General features: G+C 44.9%; 1 protein-coding gene across 2 annotated transcripts in view; it reads left to right on the forward strand.

Moving 5' to 3' along the window:
- Nucleotides 1-23,493, forward strand: part of ATL2 (atlastin GTPase 2) — a 653,233-nt gene that overhangs the window by 508,855 nt on the left and 120,885 nt on the right. For both annotated transcript variants that reach the window (XM_085612325.1, XM_085612324.1), the window contains exon 10: nt 9,399-9,455. In XM_085612325.1, the coding sequence (XP_085468451.1) occupies nt 9,399-9,455 (57 nt within the window). The remainder of the gene's footprint in view (nt 1-9,398; nt 9,456-23,493) is intronic.

Raw genomic sequence — 23,493 nt, forward strand, 5'->3', positions numbered from 1 at the left:
CTCACGAGGGAGGAGGCAGTGTCGCTATTTGACTTGGGCTGAGGACAGTACTTGCAATATGCAAAGATCTCAGCAGTAGCGCGAGAGCTGTGGCCGAATTTTCCAGAGGAGCCGCCTTTTGCAGCTACTCTGCAGGTCTTTCTGTCATTGGCAGGGGAGTGCAGATTGATGTATATATGTATTGTATATATGTATTGTATATATGTATTGTATATATATATATATATATATATATATATATATATATTAATATATGTATATTTTGCGGGAAGACCTTAACGCGGACCCACTGCAGGCCAATTGAGATGGGCAGCTGGAGGCACCTCTGTCTGATTCAGAATGGAAAAGAGTACATGAGGGGATCAAGCAAATTAGTTCCAATATGAGATTCAAGCTAACCCAATGTATTCATCAAACCTACCTCACTCCACACATACTGCATAAAATATACCTGGACCGTCCAGCAGGTTGCCCAGATGTGGTCATTTAGGACCCCAGTTTTTACACATGGTTTGGGAATGTTCTGAACTGCGTTTGTTCTGGGAGTCGGTACTGGAACTCCTGACACAGATCTCGTGGTGGTCTTTGCCACACTCCATTAGGGAGGTGCTTCTGCGACTACCTAGTCCCAAGGGTAAGAAACTCACCCGACGGTTCACCCAGCTGGGACTAGTGTTGACTAAAAGGAGAATCTCTATTAGCTGGATGAGCCCACAGCCCCCCAAGGTAGAAAACTGGGCTAACGATCTGAGCGAGTGAGCCACAACAGCGTTAATTCGCACGCGACCTGTGAGAAATGACGAAAAATTGGAGAAAGATGCAAGGTTGTGGTATACTATGATTTCAGAAATTCCTAGTGGTGAGGCCCCCACTTCCCAAGTGATTGATGCAACGGGGTTTAAAAGTGGCGAACCAGCAAAGGGGGAAAAAATGGGATGACACCTCCGGCTATCTAGTATAATGGGAGTATAGGACATGGAATCCAGTGCCCTTCAATGAAGGAAATGGCGATATGTTTCTCACATGTAACTCGTGGAGGGAGGGGAACAAGGTTCAAAATGTTGGTTGTTGTTGGGAAATTCAATTGTTTATCAGACAAGGATGTATTACTTTTTCTTCAAATGTGATTATTTGTGATTTACGAATGTGCTTCTACGTTATGAGTGCATTATTGTCATGGTCAGAATGATATCAATAAACATTTTTTTTTTTTTAAATTAAAAAGTAATGTAGTTAGGTGAAAATATCAGACAACATGACGTTTTACCTTTGTAATTGGCGTAGATGTGGTGGCTAAAGTATTCAAAGGGTCGCTGATACCAGCAATAGAACACAGAGTAAGAGAGGCACATAAATGGAGACGTTTGAACACAATTCTTGGAATAGTCCACAAGCCAGCAAAATAACAATGACAGGCATTTCATTCTTAATGTGGTCATAGTTTGATATTGTACATGCGAATTGTGCAAAACAGCCAACGTGTTTCACCCATTCGGGCTTCTTCAGGGCTGTGAACATAACAATACAACACTGTCACCACATTTTACATGAAACATATTACATACGGACAAACACGTCCACATATACTCCAAATGCATAAATGCAAGACATAGAAAAAACATATAAAAGCAATGTCGCATTGGTGGCTGGGTCTCAAATCGTAAAACACTATTCATTAGGGGAAAATAGGGTTGTATTTAGAGCCTCTCAAAGTGTAACAGCAGAGGGGGTGGAATCAACATTGAAAGCTAGGAAGTCCTCAATATCCTTGGGGATGGAATCCGCAAAATGGCCTGCTTCCTCGGGGGGTGATTTGACAGGCACCTGAGAAGAATGCTGTATAGTACCTCCCCTAGCAGGATCAGTCGCCTGGATGAAAAAGTATTCTAATCTGGAGTGTGACCCGAGGGTACCAGAGTAAAATGTCTAATTTCTAGTGTGTGGTTGGTGCAGTTTCCATACATCAGGCAACCACTCTCTAGAGGCTCAGCTCCGTAAGGGAGTTTTACTGCCACTATTATCCAGTATTGGAGTAGCTTTCATACATTCACATGATTGAATCATTCCCAGTCATCGAATGGGAGTCCCACGGTAATGTACATAAAGCAGAAATTAAAAATCACCGTAGGCTATCATAAAGGCAACCATGCATTTAATAGCCTATCTACCCCCTTTAACAAAAAACGACAAACTTTAAGTACAAATAATCAGTAACCAGGACCCTCTAGGACCTTCCCAAGAGAGGCTGAATCCCTCAGATTTTCACTGCACGTCGTGTGTAAAGGGAGTCTCCCTGAGCTCTGCTCAGTTTCTTCAGCTATTACTTCTTTTTGGGTCATCCTAGATTATATTATGTTTTATTTCTCTGACCCTGGCACTAATAGGTCCGTAATATGTCAGAGTGGCAGATTACAAGGTAATAGAATCTGTCTAACCTTTTCCTCAAAAACTAACTCGCGTTCAGAGAGATGTTATTATTGGGACAACAGAAACTTAAATCTGTCACTTCTGATGAGGACATCGAGGATTCCTTCACCTCATAGGAGAGGTCCAAGGGAGAGGTCACGCCTGTAGGAGAGTAGGGTCTGCTTTCTATGTTCACCCCCACTTTTTGCTTTTGCTTCACTGGTTTTCGACTTAGATGTGGCTGTGGGCCTGCTAATCAGACCCACAGCCCAGCTGTTCTCTCTCTAAATTCACACTATGTACTTTAGGTACATAACCCAATTGGTAAGGATCACCTTCTAGGGCCCTGTACAGTGTACCTTAGGTACCCAGGGCATAGGTGTACCCTAGGCCTACCAGGGGCTGCAGCATGTATTATGCCACCCCTGGCTGGCCTTCCATTATGACACAACTGGCTGATCACTCAGCTGGGGCAAGGTCGTGTAATCACCCCTTGCTTAGGTGTAGTATTCCTATACCTACCTTATATATAGACACATGTGTACCTATCAGTCACTCCTATGGCAGGCCTTAACAATCCTGAAGGCAGAGTGCTTGGTAACATGTGAGATGGTGCTCTAGCATGAGCTGAGCCTGTCTGCAGCTTTCGGAACCATGTCCTTATAGCTGTTCTATGATATAGCCTACCATATACTCTTAAAGTGCCTTATAATCCTCGCGGTTATGGTAACTATGGTTTGGCTTTATCAAAACATGTCGTGTAAGGTGTCGTAACACTTTGGAATACTACCCCCACACCATTTCTGGCGATGGGGATAGTATTCCTCCCTTCTAGAGGGAGAAGACATGTTGAAGACCTACTACCCGGTTAAAGTTAACCAGAGCCCCAGCATCACAAAATGGATGCTGCTGCCACAGACCAGTCTGACCTCCTGCTTCTGGGAGTCCTTCCAGCGAGGGAGGCTTGGACAATAGGTTTCCTGCCTTGGGAGGTGCTAGCACCACCCTAGACAGGCCTTAGTGTATTGGGGCAGGGAGGGATGAATGAAACGAGACACTGCCTGGGGCACACAAGGTGTCCCATGCATAGTCCGGTTCAAACCGGTGCTGGGGCACTCCAGCCCCAGTCCTGGTGTGAAATTGGACAAAGGGAAGGGGGTGTAACCACCCCCCTCCCTGGTCCCACCCATAGGAGGGACCTAGCAGGTAACCCAGCCCCCCAGATTAGTATAAGAGTGGGAGCGGAGTCCCTAGGAATTTGGATTATCCTGATAACTGAGACTTGAACAGAAACTCTGGACCTTCGACATTCGACTACGGAAGAAGACTGAAGTATCTCCCTTGTGGCCAAGGAGTGGCCACCCTGTGCAAACAGGCACCATCAAGCGACCTGCCGTTTGCTTTGCCCAAAGTTCTACGAGGAACCGACTGCAGAGCCCGACCAGCGCCTTGACTTCCAGACTTCTCCGACCCTGATCCACATCCACAGCAAAGCTGAGATCCGTGGAGGCGACGAGAGACGTGGGACCGGCTACCTGGGAAAATTAGCTACTTGCTTCCAGCGCAGCTTCTGAGGCATCCTCGAAGTTGTGCTCTGGGGATTGAGAAGCCCCAACCCCGAGCACCATCTGCACCGAAGATCAGCCCTCCACACTCCACGAGTTCTGCGTGGGGCCCTTCTGCATTTTCCTGCTTGACGCGTCCGTCCGGTGGCTTGCCCGTTGGCTAGTAACCTCTGTGACGACGAACCCTTGACTTTCCACCACTGGTTTGGCTCCTCCAGACTGGCCCTTGCTTCCCTGTGAAAGAGAAGCACCTCAGGCCTTCCTGGTCTGCAACAGAAGCGAATCCTTCATTCTGCGTGGGTTACGCTTGCCAAGGCTTGTTGTGTCCAAATGCAACATCGACGACGCCAACAGCAAGAGCCCTCGTGGGACAGCTCGCCTCCTGGTTCTGGTCGTCCTCGACGTCTCCTGGTACCCATGACTGCTGCGACAAGCTTCACCTCTTCACCTGCATCTTCACGACATCGCCTGGTTCCTTCCTGGTTCCTTCCCGGCTCCTGGCTGGTGACCTAGACTCTGTCCCCTCTGCTTACAGGTATCCTCCTTCTTGATTCCATCCTTGGAATCCACCGGACACTCTTCACTGACTGCCTGTCAGCATCTCTTCTTCAGGCATCCATAGGAGTCGACAACGAAACCCGACGCAAGTTCACACCTATGCACCCGCAGCCCGTGGGCTAGGTAACTTGAGTACTCCGGTGCTCACACGGGTATTGACTATCCTAGTGTCTAGTTTCCAAGTCTCTAACTCCTAGTTCCTTCCGAAGTGTCCTAAAACTCTTAATTTCTAAATATCACTATTTCTATCGACTTTAACGCATTACATGCGAGTGCTTCCACTCTGCACCTGAATCCCGTGGGCCTCCCACTGCCTAGCAACTGATAGGATAGTGTAGCCCCAGCAATTCCCTAGGCCTAACCTGTGTTCGTGACAGTGGTTCTTATACCACTTACTTAGTATATGGTTTGCGTGGCCCCTAGGGCCTAACTGTATTACTTACCTGTGTAACTTATGTATGCTTAAATAAGACTGTGTTGTACTTACCTCGAATCTCCTAAAGAGTGCTGAGGGTATTTTGACTAGAATAAATGCATTCTATTTTTATAATATATCTGTTGTGGTGTCCTTTCATTTGGTATTCAAGGGGTTGCAAATGGTATACCAGCTGTCTTCACATGCCATACAGAGTTTAGCCTAAGACTGCTCTTGTCCATGCTACCACTAGGATAGCTGGTCTATAAGGTTGACTATACAACCAATCACCATAAGGGTTGTTTGGACTGATACAAGGTGTACACTAGAACTAGTGACATCATATATCATTCCAACTTATCACAACGCCAAGGGTCACCAGAGGGTGCGCAGGAAAGCCAGAAAAAAGACTTACCATGAGTCTTGATAAGGCACTTCTCAGAGACACAATTGGAGAAAAAAAAACTTCCTCAGAGGCAGATCCTGCAACTCTATTCAGCTCCGACACTACATCAGGAGAATCCTCATAACCTGACAATGAGGAGTCTGACACAACTCCATGACCACTATTACTGCCTCACCAATAATGACGACCTCTATGATGGCATAGTCTGACGGTCGTCTATGATGGCCTCATCTATGACGGTCGTCTAAAATGGCCTCATCTATGAGTGTCTTGTCCACGACAGCCTAGTCTACGATGGTCATCGACAACTGCTTCGTCTAAGATTGTCGTCGACAACGGCCTCATCTACGTCGGTTGTCGACGGCGGCCTCATCTACGTCGGTTGTCGACGGCGGCCTCATCTACGTCGGTTGTCGACGGCGGCCTCCTCTACGTCGGTCGTCGTCGACGGCGGCCTCCTCTACGTCGGTCGTCGACGACGGCGGCCTCCTCTACGTCGGTCGTCGACGACGGCGGCCTCCTCTACGTCGGTCGTCGACGACGGCGGCCTCGTCTACGTCGGTCGTCGACGGCGGCCTCGTCTACGTCGGTCGTCGACGGCGGGCTCATTTCAATGACAGTCATATACAATGGTCATCTACGATGGTCGTCTGACTGCCTCATCTCAACGACAGTCATCTACAATGGCCTCATATAAAATGGCATTGTCTATGACTGCCTCATCTCAACGACAGTCATCTACAATGGCCTCATATAAAATGGCAACGTCTATGACTGCCTCATCTCAACGACAGTCATCTACAGTGGTCCTCTACGATAGTAGTCTGACAGCCTTATCAATGATGGCCTAGTCTACGAATGGCCTCGTCTACTAATGGTCTCATCTATGACGGTCGTCTACGACAGCTTTGTCTATGACAGTTGTTTGACGATCATCTGACGACTGCCTCGTCTGCGATAACCTTGCCTACGATAACCATGTCTACGACGGCCTAGCCTATGGAGACATAGTCTATGGTGGCCTCATGTATGACTGCATCCTGTACAGACCACTACTCCAGAGGCCCAGCTCCGTAAGGGAGTTTTACAGCCACTATTACTCAGAGTCCGAACATTGAGGTCTGCATCCATTATGGAATTAAAGTCCCCAATAAGAATCGGTTTGTCCACTGGCAATGTTTGGATCAAATCAGAAAGAGGTCTCAGTATATCCTCAACCAATACCTGCGGCACATCACCACTCCCAAAGGACCCAGGAGACACCCTCCAAAAAAAGGTTACTCCCACATAGTGGTGCAGCGGATCCGTGAACACTCCATTGATGATATAGGGAAAAGTGTGGTGAGTCATCATAGCAACTCCCATGGATCCCAGAGTATATCCGCATGATGTATCCAGGAATAGCCATACCTACTCAGATTCCTATCTAGAACCTAGCAAGTGGGTTTCCTACAGTAGACTGAGCTCTGGAACAATTTTCTCGAGGTACTGTAATGTTGCCCCTCTCCACCTTATTATTCAGGCCATTTACATTCCATTCCAAGAAATAATTTTAAATTAAGCTAGTGCCTTATATGTGCTGACAATTCTTCTGTGAAAATGTATGTGCAACATTGGATTAACTGGACAAGTACTGTCTGCTAGCTAACTAGAAAAACTGTCCCACCAACAACCCCCAACCCACACTTCCCAGACTGAAGCATCCATCCAACTCTGTGATCTCCAGCTCGCCCGAAGTGTGCCAGGTATGCCCAGACGTGGGTCCTGGGCTCACTGTGCCACTGTAATCAAGCTATCCTGGCTAAAGAGGTCCTTGCCTCCAGCTTGTCCAGGGCATATCTATCAGCGATCTGTTCCTAATCCTATTAACCAAGCCATACCAGCACAAAACAACTGTGTCAATGTCCCCTGATGTCTAAACACTCTAGGGCAGGGAGAGTGCCCTCCTAGCAGCCTTCACCAGTCGTTCTGTCCCCATCGCTCCCCCGACCTTGGTCCCCTCATCTCCAGTGGAGTCTGTAGAGACCGGCTTCATGCTACCAACCGCCCTCTGCCATCTCGATCACTGCCATCTCAGCCACTGGCTCTTAGGCCAGGGATGTTGTAGTATTTTCTCCATTGCCATCTATTGAACATATTTGTCCCCAGTTCTGGTCTTTCACGGGAGTTCTGGGATACTACCGACTCGCTCCTCTACCCAGTGCAAGGCGCTTTCCAGGTAATTGAAGAAATGTGCTTTCCGTTCGTAAATAGCTTTCAACTTCGCAGGGTAGAGTAACATGTATTTGAGATCTATGGCTCTTAAATATTGTTTCACCTCCTGAAAGGACCTGCATTGCTGCTGCACCTTGATTTTATAGACCGGGAAATTTAAGTTGTTAGAGTTGCATACTCCCCAGTCAGGGTGCGTGTGGCTGACATTACTTTTGCTCTCCTCTCTGCTACCTTGTGGTACAGTGCGACAACTTGCCGCCCACATTCAGCCTGTGATTATGTGAAGTATCTCTTGGGACTGCCAAGGGGGGCGAAGGAGAGAGGTCCGCGATCTAGGGTCCCACAGGGCAGGCCTATCCAGGCCTATAAATCGTTCCTGTAGCCAGTGCTCCCAGGCTCAAAGCAGTCGGTCCCCTGTCAAATGCCAGCCGCAGCGACAACCGCACAGGGAGGCTTCTTGCTTTTCCCCCCCACAGTTCCAGCTGTTTGGAGACCACCAACCAACATCCACTGTTAGGGCCTCTAGCGTCTTCTACCCCCAACTGCATCCGGACTGCCGGACAACCCGAAATCCTGCTCTCCTCCTCCACAAGTCCCCGGTGTAGTCCAGCAGTCAGTGAGCTGTGCACTTTGGGTCGAGCCTCGACCAGCATAGTAAAGCCTTGTCTACTTGTAATCTTTTGACAGCCTTTAGAGGGGACTTCGTCCTCACAGAGCCTAGAGGACACTGTGGGCGGCCAGCAGGGAACCTTCTGTGCCCATGATGCACGCTGGTATGCAGGATTTTGTTAATCTAAAGGGTGGTCGGCTTGGGCCTTTCTAAATTGCGGCCACCATCTTGCCCACAACCCTGGAAGTTCTTTGAATCAATTTGTTGACATCCTGACAGTCTTGAAGTTCTAATCTGACCAGTTTGGCAGTTAACGCCTTCTACCATGTCCATTTTTGGCAAAATGATGTTTCAGATTAGTTCACCTAGGGGGCATAATATTTGTGAAAGCTTTCTCCTATGAAATCTTTCTGAGAGTAGGAATAGTCGCCGCAGTCTACATAAGCTTTTGTTGTGTCCATTCTGCAGAGCAACATTTTGTTAAATTCTATATTTTGCATATAAATTATTTTCTTGCTGTATAAATGAGTCTGCGATGTGTTAGTTAAACATGCTGTGGTTTGTGCTTAATTTGTATTAAAGTGCAAAGGTTTATTTAGGAGCCTCCTGAATGCTGAGTTTGCACAATATATGCCAAGGTGCCTACTTTTGATTCCACATCATGCCTTTCCTCCACCATCCTACTCTTCATGTCCTTTTACCTCACACAAGCTTTTTTCCTTATTTATCCATTCGTCATTGTTTTCCTATCGGTCTGTTCCTCCTTACTTCCTTTTCTGCCTTACTTTCTCCCTGGTGTTAGTCACGTGAAAAATAAGTTCCAGTCCCAAAAAATGAATGGCAGGACCCAATACCTACAAGCACAAATTTGTTTTTTCTCTGTTCATAGGCGTACACATGCACGTAACTTTAGTAAACAAATACATGAAGCAATTTCACTTGATAACTGAACCCCTGCACATTAAATGAAAACACAGTAAAGAAAATGTGGTACAAAGCATTGGGGTTAAAGTATTTCTCCAGTGCACAATAGTCAAGGGAGGAAGGGAGTTTTTATTTCTTCATTGCACTGCCTGTTCATGTAGATCCATTAGGTCATGCCTCCGAATTTTAGTAATACTTTCCACAAAGTTATATCTAGATACCTTCCATTTTAGTGTGTGATAGCCTTCTAGTAATTGTTTCTTTGATTTTTCCTGCTAAAATGTGTTCTTTCATTTAAAGGCTTACATCAAAATCTATCAAGGGGAGGAGCTGCCACACCCAAAGTCCATGCTGCAGGTATTGTATTTTTTGTTGATTTATTTGGGGATGCTTCAGGCTTCAATTGTTGTAGGATCATCAGTCTAGAGACTCTCTCCTCTTCTAAAATCTCTCCCAGTGTTGCCTATGTTCAGTGTAGATGGGTCAGTAAGCCTAAGAATATATGCTAACCTCTCCATAAAAGTCATACCCATTAGTGAGAGGCAAGGGCTTCTGTTTCACCCACTTGGGACTTTCCAAAATCTGTTTTGTTACTAGTGTGCATCGCAAAAAGCAAGCGACCGAGAGGAAGAGAGCAAAGTTCTTCAAATTGGTAACAATACCATGTGACTTTCTCCAATCCTTCAGGCAATAGTAATGTTTAAACTACAACCTTTATAGGAGATGACCACCATTAAGACCCTTGGTTCTCATTTGAACACAGAGCTTGAACCTTCTCAAAGGAATCCTCTCTGCCCTTGTATTCTACCAGAATTCATTTACTCCACCTCCTCTGTCAGTTTTTAATATGTTGACAATTGTTTAGATCCCTTGGGTATGTAGCATTCAATCCTGGATGATCAGATTAGCAAAACCTGAAATTGGGGCAGTCCATAGAGAAAAAAGAGGGACTTAAAGTTGGTACCAACCCAGAAGGACCACTGGCACTATACCCTTACATGGCACTGAAACACTCATTTAGACTTATAAGCAAACTAGACATAGAACCAAAAAAGACCAGTGTTTAGAAACTCTGCAGGTTTTTGTGTTATTTTTGAGCTATTTGGAAGGTTTTGGAACCCCAGAGGAAAATATAATGGGTCTCTTACATAACACTAATTCGGTATATAGATTTTTTTTTTGCATTCGGGACTTGTAGTCCTATGTTTATAATGGTAAACATCAAACTTCAAGCACCAGAAAGTAAATTATAAAACTTATGATTTGAAGGGGAAAGACGGTAGATGAATACTCGTAGAATTATAAATGGAATTATTTGAATGAACTAACAAATGTTCAAGGATGGGGTGTATGGGGTTGGGGGGGGCAGGTGGGGGTTTTTAGGGGGGGCGACCGAGATGTCTGGGCATCATAATTTGTTGTCCCCTCCCTTGCTTAACTGTATTCGTTACCACAAATAAATGAACTCCATCATTATTGTTTGCTAAGGAGAAGATTGCTCTGGAACTGGAGGCCCTAGGTTAGATGTCTAAAGATCTACTCTACAATCAAAATTGTCTGAAACCCTTCTGGATGTCTTCACCAAACTTAATTGGTGGTTTCCACAGCACCATTATCCGCAACAGACCTACTCTTGAAGCCCTGAAAACCTAGAGGCTGCCATCAAGCAGTGGCTGCTACTGGAACCATAAAAGCTGTGACTCATGCTTTGGTGAGGATCACCAAACATCTGAAGCATTATAACAATACAGATGAGTGCTGATTACTGTGTAAATGGTTGTTCTCCGAAGTTTGTTTCAACTCTTCTAGCCACTCTCCTAAAACAGGTCCTCTGTGCCTTTGAGATTTATCTGTGCAGAAGGTCAGCACGCTTCTAATCAGAAAAGGAGTGACAAGGTCTCCTAACCTCTAAAAGAAATGTATGGCTGTTACTTTCTGGTTTGAAGGAAGAATCCCAGGCAACATTAAAGATCTGGAGTTTATCTGAAAAAGTGAACAAACGGGTAAAGATGAACATTTTGAATGTTTTCCCTACATCAAATTTACACTCAGGTGGACTGGATGAGTGCCATAGATTTTAGCAATGCTTATTTGCACATAGCCATTGTCTAGAAAGATCTGAGGCTCTTCTCATTTCCAATCACCTTTTCAAATTGCATGCTGATCTCAGGAAGAGGAACATGTTTGTATGGATCTACTTGGACGACTGGTTCGTAAAGGCAGTAATGTTCCGAGAGGATCTGAATCACTTCAGTGTGAAAGCTTTCATTCTTTAGCGCTCAGAGTGAACCAGTCAAAATACGCTTCAATCCCTGTCCAATCCATCCATTACTAGGGAGTGATTTTAGATAAGCATGCTTGAAGAGAGTATTCTTCAGAGCAGAAACTGCCTTTTATCCGTCTGAAGTGACAGAAGCTTTCAAGTACAGCACATCTGACAGCCTACCAGATTTGATCCTTTCTGCGGTAATTGGCATTTGCCACATTTCTAGTACTAAGTGCTTGACTGTAGATGAGATAACTGCAGCAGTGCTTGGAGGATCAGCGGTGTGCCAATATTTGGAAAGTTGGAAAGGCAGCCTGATTCTTGCATGCTGCATCTCAATCGCCTAACTTTTGGTGACACTATTGAAAAATAGCCCCTTTTAACGGGACATTCTGACTTAGACTTAGACCAAAGGGATGGACACTTCCTTCCGAGTCGGGGAACGCACATGGGTCATCTTAAAACACAGAATATAGTCAGAGAAACAAACCGACCTATCACATCACCTTGTTAGAGTTTAGGGCGGTCAACATGGCTCTAAAGTTTTTTCTTCTAAGAATCGGTACTAACAGCTAGATTCCATTACCTCAAGAGGAAGTGCTGGAGAAGATCTAGAGTTCTGCCTCTCAGAAAGCAAACAGTATAGAAATGGCTGATTGCCAAGATCTTTCAGTACATCGCAGTCCATATTCCTGGTGTCTAAAATGCAGGAGACGACACACACAGCAACTCATTTCAAGAACCTCACAAATGGGCATTATTGCATTGCTGCGCAAGGTCTTGTTGCAAATGGGGTATTCCCCAGATCTGTCTGCAGATGCAGGAATCAAAAAATGCCCAAACTTTGCCTTTAGGTTTATCCAATCTGAGAACTCCCAACCAGGAGATTGCTAAATATCCTGTTCATTAGAGGGCCAGGTCCTGCATTCCAATCTTCCATCTTTTAACTTAGCAGCTTGGCTTCTAAACCCATTGCAACATGATCACTTTTATAGTCCACAAGATTGCATGGACATCTTATGAATGTAGGAGTCAATCACCAGACATCCTATGCTTTCAGATAGAAGTTTTACATCTGGTACATCCTATAGAATATCAATGCAACTAGAAGCAGTACTTCCTAATCTTCTTTTTGGTGAAAGCTTGACTGCAGTTTGCTAAAATAATGGTATATCATGCAACCATTACTGCTTATAGAAAAAGTCCTTACCAAAATTCTTTTTATTTTCCTTAATGTAGTATTTTCAAAATTGATGTACCCCACCCCCTTTAAACTTATTTGTAAGTCTGCGTTACAACACATTTGTTGGAAAGCATCTTTTCTAGTAGCCATCACCTTAGCCACAGTGAACTTTATACGGTTTTCTTAAAAAATAAATGCAGATATTTATCAGGAGAACTCAATTTGTTCACACAAAAGTAGTATAAAAAAACGACCCTTCCAGCGTTTTTATAGAACCCCTTCTCTCCAGCAGAGAGAACCTTACTTTAACTAGATGTTAAAGTGGTGTTTAAGTTCTATTGCACTGAAACTAACCGCATCAGACAGTTGGATCAACTTTTTTGTTAATTTTGGGTTCTTTCATTCGCGTTTGGCCACTTCTAAATAGTATTTCCGGATTGTTGCTTGTAATGTTATTGTAATGCTAACAGAACGTTGTCTAAGAAGCCCACAGCCCATTCTACAAGGAGTAAAGCGGCTACTGCTGCATTACTAAGAAATGTTTCCATTTCTGATCTATGTACAGCAGCCACTTGACGGTCCATACATAGCTTTACAAGACCTTTTTGTCTTGACCCCAGCTCCAAAGTATATGTTGTGGTGCTCTAGCTTCCATACTGATTTTTTTTTTTGCCACGGTTTCTTTCTCTTGTCCTATGTCTGCTTTTATGTGAATACTATTTCTACTATAATCATGGCTTTCCAGTGCTATTCAGTGACTATAAATGAAGATCAAACTATAAGAACTCTGCAGCATAACCAAGATAAGGGACATGAATCTTTTATTGAGACAATTTGACAGCCTTCTTTCCATCCATATAAAAATGGTACAACTCAAGACCTAGATAGTTAAAAGAATGCTGGACCTTCCTAAGGGTGGTATGCTTCATACGCAGGCTCGTTCCTCGTCTGTTTTAAGTGTCCTCAGAATATTGATGGGCTTCCCATATTCAGTTAGAGCTCTTCAGAAAGAATCTTATCAAACACAAAGAAATGGTGCAGAGATACTGTCTCTAAGATTCTCAAGATCAGAGCGGTGATTAAGGAGAGAGGGGGGTGTCCGTTTTGTTCGATTCTCCTCAAAGTAACGGGTTAGAAATGACAGAGGAGTGTTTCTACCTTATTATGACAAGTCAACATGTTTCTGCATTTCAGTGAGCCTAGCAAGGTTTAATCCCTTTGTGGCTAGCACGTCCCCACCCACCCCCCACCCCAGCATTCCCCTTGGTCTCCCGATAAAAATGATACCTCACTTGTGCCGGTGTCCAATGCAGTCAGCCTAAAAACTAGGCGCACCCACACAAGTGAGGTAGCATTTTTTATCTGAGACCTGTGGGAAATGTGTGATGGCCCTGTGATGACACTGCTTTCCCACATAGAAATATGAAGAAAATATTTTTTTTTTAGTAAAATGTGAGGTTTGTAGGGGATTCTGGATAAAAGAACTTTGGGTTATCAACGCAAGCCACACATCCCTGGACTCCCCCTGGTGTCTATTTTTCAGAAATGTCTGGGTTTGGTAGGTTTTCCAAGATGTCTGCAGAGCCCGATACCAAATCGAGGGTGACTCCCTCCCAAAACCAAGTTGTTTTCTGATGGATAGGGGGTACTTGGGTTTTTGTTCCCAAGCTTGGCAGCTATCTAGGTAAACCATCCTGCAAACCTCAAATTCAGCACCCAAAAAATCAGGTTTAGCTCACATTTCCGCAGGGGATCAATGTGCCAGCACAGATTTTCTACCACCCAGCTTTCCCCTATATCGCCCGATAAAACAATACCTCGCTTTTGTGGGTGCCCAAAAAAGTCAGCCTAAACTTATAAAATGAAAAACTGAGGAGGAACCAAAGCAGTTTTTTTAAATGTTTTTATGGTGACTGATTTGGGCACCCACACAAGTGAGGTATCATTTTTAGCAGGAGATCGAGGGGAACGATAGGTGGTAAGAAATGTGTCAGTGCTGTGATCCTTCAGCTTTCCTACACAGACATGTGACGAAAAAGTGACTTTTTAGCTAAATTTGAGGTTTGCGAGGATTCTGGGTAAAAAAACACTGGGGGATCCACGCAAACCACACTGCCAGCCAAGCGACATTCCACAAACACACCGCCAGCCAAGCACCATCCAACGCACACCGCCAGCCAAGCACCATCCAACGCACACCGCCAGCCAAGCACCATCCAACGCACACCGCCAGCCAAGCACCATCCAACGCACACCGCCAGCCACAATCCAGTCCCCACACACCGCCAGCCAAGCACAAGTCCCCACACATCACCAGCAAAATGCCAGTAGACTCACAGCCAACAAAACATCAGTACATGGAGACCGTTTGCCAAACTCCAATTCTCACACACACACACACACACACACACACACACACACACACACACACACACACACACACACACACACACACACACACACACACACACTATGCCTGGTATCTAGTGGTTTTCTGCTCCCCTTGGGGATAGATGAACCCAAAAATATCACTGATCTGCCCCCAAGGGAAGAAACTGCTAAAATGTGTGCCTAAAAAAGTGGGGAGCGAACCTTGACTATGGGGACACTCCCTAATATGTCCACAAACAAATCCCTGGTGACTAGTGGACTTTCTGCCCCCACCCGGGGATGGGGAGGGGCGCAGATCGGGTGTAATAACCATCATCAGAAAGTCTGTGCCTATTTTGGGGGGGGAGGGGGTTGGGGGGGCAGGGGGTTGGGGGCCTTTGCATGCCCCTTCAAGGCAGCCCCTCACTACCCCACTAAGAAAAAAAAGTCCCTTGTGCCTAGTGGGCTTTCTGCCCGCCCCACCACAATTGTTTTTTTGGGGGAGGGAGGGGGACATTGACTTTATGTGCATCCCCCTACCCCTCTGATATAAAAAAAAAAAAAATCCCTGATGTCTAGGGTGTAGATCGGGTGTAATAACCTTCATCTGCCCCCCACTGGGACAGAAAGACTGTCCCTTTTGTCTTTGAGAGGTTGGGGCATTGGTATGCCAATTTTGGGCAGCCCCTACGTTTAAAAAAAAGAAATCCCTGGTGCCTAGTGTGCTTTCTCCCGCCCCTCCCCCACCCCACAGATCGGGGGGGGGGGGTATTTACCCCGTCTGCCCCCCAGGGCTGCAGAAAGACTGAATATGGCAAAATAGTTTTGGGAGGAGCAAAGACCCTTGTCCAAGGCGCCGCATCCCCCTCCCTGGTGTCTAGTGGTGAACCCCTGTTTGGGTATTGCCCTCCCGCGGTGATCCCCGAAAAGGGATTCTCTAGGGAAGGGTACCATTGGAAAGGGGATATTCTCCCCTTTCCAATGATACATCCAGTGTTTCGGTGCTTTGGGGGGAGGGGGGGGGGTTGAAGGGGGGGGGGGGGTTGAAGTAGCCCCACGAGTACCGAAGAAGTGAAACTGAAATGAGCAGTTTGGCTCGTTTCAGTTTCACTTTCAATGTGATGGCGTCAACGTACCAATACGCGTGATCATCATTAGATTAATAAAAAATAAAAACATCAGGGGGTTGGGCAAGCTGTTCCCCCAGCCCCTGAGGCTCAAAAAGGAAATCCCTCTGCTGTTTACAGCAGAGGGATTTGGTGGAGATGTGCAGAGGAAGGAATGGTTCAGTCCTCAGCATACGAGCACCATGGCGGAGGACGGGATACCTCTGTCCTCCACACCCAACGGGGTAACCTATTCATCAGACCCATTGTCCTATCATACCTGGACTATCCTATTTATTTTATATAGTATCTCTGCCATGTGTAGTGTATGTGGGGATGAGCAGAAGTAGTAAAAAAAAAAAATACTGACCAGTAGTTTGAGATTTCTCACAGACCAACTAAATTGTAGGACCCAGGAAGTGACCTGTATTGGATAAAGAATTGCCGGTTTCATATTACAAATACGAGCCTCTAAATACTCAGACCCAAAACACAGCGCTATGTGCGATAAATGTATGGCTACAAAATGTATAATATAGACACATAGCACTCTGAAGCAATAGCACACATGTATTGAAACAGGTTTATATAAGTAAATATTTTGGTATTCTCGTACAGTTGCTACTTGTTGTAAATCTTGCACCACAATGTAATCTCAATTTGGTCCTTGACTCTGAGGCGCAAACCATTCAGACTTTAGGTATCTTCTAAACATGCCATTTTACTGTGGAAAATGTCCTTCTTGGTTTCCATCACCTTAAAAGTATATTCTGACCTTCCAACACAGATCACATTCTTCTTGACTGAAGAAATTTAACATCCTAGATGCTTACAGGGCTTATGAGCTCCACTTGGAAGCAACTAGCTTTAGTAAGTTGAATCATCTCTTATGGTTGTCTTAGCTTGAACATCAAAGTGGCCCAGCCCTGAAACGCCAAGTGGATACTCTTGTGCCTACAGTTTGAGGTGTCCACACTCCTCCAAGACTACTACTACTTTGAAGCAATGTGTCAAGCTGCTGCTTCCGTTACCAAACATGCCTTCTATAAGTATTCTGCACTGATGCATCGTTTCATTACAAAGTCTGACGGGGAAGTTAGTCTCACTTTCAGAACATTTTTGGGCTGGCTGAACATGATGTTCAAACATTTGGGAAGGTGGCGTGCATGTAATTAAGGGGAAATTGCGTTAATGGCGATTTCTGTAATCTTAATTCGTTTTCCTGCCTTATTGCCCACATGTCATCGATCCAACTGTACATAGCTAAAACAAAAATATGATGTGGACTGGAACAATCGGGCAGCTTGAGGAGGGAATGCATTGTGTGCATGGTAGTGGATGCTCACATTTGATGATGTTGTATAACAAATGAAAAATCATCATCTTTTTGAGAATCTTCTCCCAGCAATTCTGCATTCACAACGAGTTATGAAGGAGTGAGAGCACCAATTAAAAGTACTGAAATCAATGCCTAAACCAGGTACATTACCCTAATATCTATATTCGAACTCTAAATAAATCAAGCCAAGTACATTGCATCTGTTGCTTAACATGTACAAGTGTGCACCTATTACATGAACCTAAAACCTATTTTGGTGAAGCAGGGACATGCTGGGTCTTTGTGTCAAATGATGTGAATGGTACAGCAGAATGTGCATGCATAGTAAATAACCACATTTGTTATGATGGCGTGTTAGACCTGGCATTAGGACTCTGAGCACTTAACCAGTACTAATCTGTGCTAAAGTACATGTGCTTCCCTAAACGTGTGTAATTGGTTTTTACCTGATTGACATAGTTAGCTTACTTATAAGCCCCTTGTAAAGTGGTATCCCATACACCCAGGGAGGTGTAGCTTTTTCATGTTTTATATATTTGTATTGGTAATGATAAATCCTCCATACTAGTGAAGTTGGATTTAACCTTACTGATTTAGAAATGGCACTTATAGAAAGTGTTGTCAAGAAAACAAGGGCAACCCTACTCCCAGGGTATACATTATATTAGAAAAAACAATGGTTCTTGTGGACAATGCGCAAATAAATCCTATACATGCACAATGACAAATGCAAACAAAGAAATAGTAGTACACAATATCAGCGGCGAGAGGCTGACTTCGGCAGCCCACGTTATATTAATTGGACGTAGATTATCCTTTCCAGTCCTCATTGTTCCGTGAGGTTAACTCCGACAGCCCGCCATTCTTTATTGAAAAAACAGTGATTCTGGCTATTACCGCCTGGCAGAAAGCCAATTTGCAATGCAAGGACGCATATCCCTTCATTCTGACACAAGCTTATGTGGCGGTAAGCCATTGGAAACCCATATCTCTACGCAGCTCATTCTGTCCAGCTGTTTTTCTCCCCCTCACTCACTAGGCAGCCGGATGGTGCCCTACGTGAGTTAAACCCTTTGCCCCCCCCCTTTTTTTCCACTCACTTTTTATGGTGTGCACGTCATCTATCTGGCACACGCTGCCCATTGAATTATCAGATGTCCCTTATTTTAAAGTTCTGATGAGACACCCTGCCCTACACATAGTCGAAATGTCAATGACAATTGTCATAACAAACCATTTCCGGCCTCTTTAAATCTTAAGAGACTATTGTAGGACATTGGCCATTCGCAAATGGCTGTTTTTGTATATTAAGAAACCCTACTGTATGTCGAATTGTCACTTATTTTTCCTTGGTTCTTTTCACATGAGACACCAAGCACAATCTTTTTTCAATACAGACATAAATTTATTGTGAAAAACAGTATTTGGACACTATTGTTTTCTGTATGATAGTTTCTCTTTTGACATCCTATTACTCCGTTTGAATTTGTCATGGTACATGTATATCACGGTAGCCTGCCAGACAGGACTGGGTTGAAAGGAATCCTTGTGCACTTCAGAGGGCTCCCTTGAAGTTACCTCCTATATCAAAGGCACTTTTGGGTACAAATACTGGGGCTCTGACCCATTCAGATCGGACATCTTTTTGACCTGTAACCAGATGCTGCTGGCTCTACATCTGCACATTTCCCGAAAGACTGCTGTGCTGCCAGAAGGGACTGCTACCTGCTCTTCTGTGCTGGACTGCTGCATCTTGAGCTGCAGGAGTGAGTACCACTTTGCTACCTGCCGTGCAATGCTGGCCTGCTACCTTTTGCTGTGCTGACCTAAGTGTTCTCCAAGGTTTTGCTGGCTTGCCCCTTGTTCATCAAAGATTTCAGTTGCTTGCCATTGCCATGGAACTCTAACTTGTGAGTCCGGCAGTGGTACTTTTAACAAACGATCAGCAGCGTCCCTTGTAAAGAGAACGACTGCTTCCCTTGAGAGCAACTGAGCGCCTTGGTTCTACCAAAGATGATGCCATGCCAAAGGAAGCCTTCCAACGTGGCCCGCCTGACTGCCGCGATCAATATCGAGCGCTTTCTTCCATTTACACCATAGCGTCCTGCCTCCTCACAAGATGCCGCACTTCAACGCTTAATCCCTACAGGCTCGACACCGTGTTGCCTTTGCAACCCCAGGACTTTCCAGTAATGTTGCATCTAAACCCCTCCTCCTACAGGGTTCCCTGACAAAGCTGAGCCTTACTCCTCCAGGCCCAGGACACCACATCACAACCACCCCTCTGGGGCTCGATGACACTGGGACTGTTGGAGTACTCCCCTTGATCGCAGCCTTTTACCACAGGTAGTGTGTGTGAGCCTTTGAAGTCGCAAGGTCCTTGAAAGCCAAGTCGCGTACTAGCAGTCAGCGGAGATCCTTAAACCACGCTGGTCCCGAGAGACCCGTAGTGCACCATCGTCTAGGCAACTGCTTTAGCCACAATAGAAGTCCAAAGAGACTCGGAGCCTTGAACCTGTGTTGCCAAAGCACCGTTTTTACCTGTATACTTTAAATGCTTATAACTTAAAGTATTCATCAGATTTGTTTCATTTTGGTCTTGTTTTGTTAGTAATATACTAAGCTATTTTTATAAACTTGTGTGGAGTCTTTTTGTGGTGTATTCATTGTGTTACCATGTGTGTTTTGCCCCAAAACTTTACCCATTCCCTCCTTTAAGAAGACTGCCTGCTCTTTGCCAGTCTACGAGAGGGTGAGCACAGGTTATCTCAGGTGTTTAGCTAGCTTACCCTCACTAGAGTGGTGGGTTCTGCCTGGGCTGGATGTATACCTTAGCCAACCAGAAACCCCATTTCTAACATAGCCCTGCACACATTAAAGGTTGTGAATGATGGAATAAACTTCTGTGAGAATGCTGCCTTCTACACCGGCGTTCAAGCAGATTTCCAAAATTAAGTAGACCCATAATGTGCAACTACATTTTAAAGATGCTTTTGTTACATATGCTGTGTAGTTGTAGTCGGTCACTAAGTAGTGCTAAAGTTGGATGTCTTGGAGCTGACTAAGTTGAAGTTTAAGACGGTTTACAACTTTTCGTCCAGCTTAAAACATGAGCCTCAGTCATAATCAAAATAACTATTTCAGTTGCTGGCAACTGCCTAGCCTGACTTGCCACGTTTTCCATTAACCCTTTTACTTAAGATGCTACCATTACCAGCAACATTAGTTGCTAAATTGCTTGCTGAGTAATTATATTGCCTTACACAATTCAGGGTGTGTAATTTCCTGTCTTGCATCCACTCATCACCTAGATTTGTCACTGCCTTGAAGAATCCTGCATTCCTTAATAAACTGTCTTGCTAGTTTTCCCTGTTGCGTTCTTGCTTTTACCATTCTACATTGTGGTTGCCACACAGGATGCAGCAAGAAATTTGTGGACTTTGCTGCATGCCCCTATGCTAAGACCTCTGCTAATACCAACGGCTCCACATTATTGTCCTCTCTTTACTACTAAAAAAGGAATATTCCATCGTGGGATCTTCCTTGAGATTCATGAACTCTGAGCATCTCTGCTTTTGTGCAGCATACTACAAATGTTAGCATTAGCTTATAGGGTGGTGGTCATTGTCCATGTAGGCGTGGATAGAATGAAAGTAAGCCCTTGATTTTTGTTGTGTAAACCCAATTTCTTTGCAGAGTAATTTGTATTAACTTTTTATTTTTTTATTTGAAACAAACTCTATTGGGTTTTTTGTTTTCCTTCTTCTAACATCCATATAAAAAGCATATCATTTCGTGACACATTAGAATTTGCATGTCCCCTTGTAGAGTCTCCATATTAAGAGCAATATGATAATCAGTATACATGTCTGGAGAATGTAATAACCAACATCACAAACAGGGAAAAACATCAGATCCTCCCAATTTCTGGACTCCCGTCAGCTAGATCATGGAACATGCATTTGTGCAAAAACTGTTCATCTATAACCCTTAAAACTCCCTACCACCCTTTATCGGGGGGAAAAACCCCGCCACCCTCCCCCGGCTGACTGTAGTATACAAAGTTCTAGTCGCACTTTCCTCTCGCCCCTTATTTCAGAAAAAGGAATAAACTCCTCATACCATTACGTTTTCCTCCTAGGCCTACCTGGGAACTCCGTACTGCTGCCCTATTGTGTGTGTGTGGGGCGTCTGGGACATCATCATAATTGGCACTTTTGTGGGTTTCCACCATTGTGTCCCATTCCAGAGAAATTGGGGTTTTCCACGGGCCTCCTCTCTATGTAGTGCCTGGCTTTCGGCCACGGCCCATCTGGTCAACTCACTATGCCACACTCCCACCGTAGGGGCCTTGATCGATTTCCAGCGCATAGTAATAGCCCTCTTTACCAGTATGAGCGCAAAGTCCAGAAAGCGTATCTGAACTTTATGGGTACTGCTGCATTTACGGATACTTAGTAAACATTCAAATGAGCCCCAACTATTGAGAGATTAGTAGTTTTCTATAACGAGCTCCCACCCCTGCTCAAAATTCCCCAAGGCTCTGGCATGCCCATAGCATATGTAGGAGGTCTGCTGCTGGTAATTTGCATCGAGGGCAGCGATGTGCGGTAGTCTGGTACATTCTTTGTAATTTACCTGGCGTCAAGTAAGCTCTGTGTAGAATCATACACTGAATAAACTTGGCGTTACGAGGAACCTTCTGTGAGTGTTCCAGCATATGTCCCCATTCCTTGTCTGTGAACTCTCGTCCTACATCTGCCTCCCATTGTTCATGAAGTATGCCTAAAGGGCCCCTGGCATGTGTACGGGAGCCAGTATACAACCACTTAATAAGGTGACTGCCGTGTCCCATATAATATAGAGACCTAATTAAACCATTCACTTGGGGTTCTTCCCACTGTAGAGCCCAGTGTTGTTTGATATAATGTAAAAGGGAAACATGTGTCATATATAGCGTGTTAGGTACCCCCGTCTCTTGTGAATGCGTCATGGTCCACCAGTGTCCCACCATTAAATAACGCCCGATAGATTCCACCCCTGCATCCAACCAGGGTCCAAGTGCCTGATGTGTTAATCTACCACTCGCCAATGGAATACCCACTATCGGGATATTATCAGCATAAAGTCCACTGGTGGTGTATTTCAGGGCCTTCTTCCAGCATTGTAATGCAGTAAGTAGTAGAGGTGGTAATGTCGGTGGAGGTTTGTTGTGTGGCAGAAGCAAGGTATGGAGCACTCCTTGCTCTATATGTCTGGTAGTGTAATCTATTTCCTGCAAATTGCGTCCCACCATCCAGTAGGATAACCATTGTAATTGGCTTGCATAATAATATGCCTACTCCTAGGCTGAATCCTCAGGCTTCCCCATGACCCCCCCCCCCCCCCCCCCCCCGCGTGTGTCCAACTGAAGTTTCTTAAGACTGATTCTGCGACGACCCGCACCCCAAATAAGTTCCAATAAAATTGTGTCTAGTGTATTAAAAATGGTCGGTGGTACCATCAAAGGTAGATTCGTAAAATAAATATAAAAGGCGAGGGAGCACCACCATTTTGGATAACGCCACACGCCAAAAACTGATCATGATGTATGTTAATACCCAGATATTTAAAAGTGTGTGGAGCCGTCGGTAGGGTCTCCCAAATTGGATATTGTCCGGGTGTACGCGATTGTTGAAAAAGAAAGCTTTGGATTTTGATTCATTAATGGCTAGACCTGAGATTAATTCAAAATCAGCAAAAATACGAGGGACTGGGCCCAGGCCCTCCAGTATATCCGCGTATAGTATTGGGTCGTCCGCATACGTCGACACTAAATGTGTCGCAGTGCCTTTAGAGAGCCCGTATTGTGTGGCTTCCAATCATAGACGGAGTGCCAGTGGTTTTAACGCCAGAACAAATAGTATGGGGGACAGGGGGCATCCTTGCCGTGTGCCTCTGTATGTCGTATTCGCTAGAGATTAGTTTCCCAGATCGGTCTCTTGCCATTGGGTCTGTATATAAGAGCTTTATCCATTTAAGATATTCAGGGGGTAAACCGAATCGTGCAATGGCTTTGAACATATATTCCCACGATAATGTGTCAAATGCCTGCCTCATATCTAATGATATGCAGCCGGCATTAGGGTGAC

The sequence above is a fragment of the Triturus cristatus genome, chromosome 6 (genome assembly GCF_964204655.1).
Source record: "Triturus cristatus chromosome 6, aTriCri1.1, whole genome shotgun sequence".
NCBI lineage: Eukaryota > Metazoa > Chordata > Amphibia > Caudata > Salamandridae > Triturus > Triturus cristatus.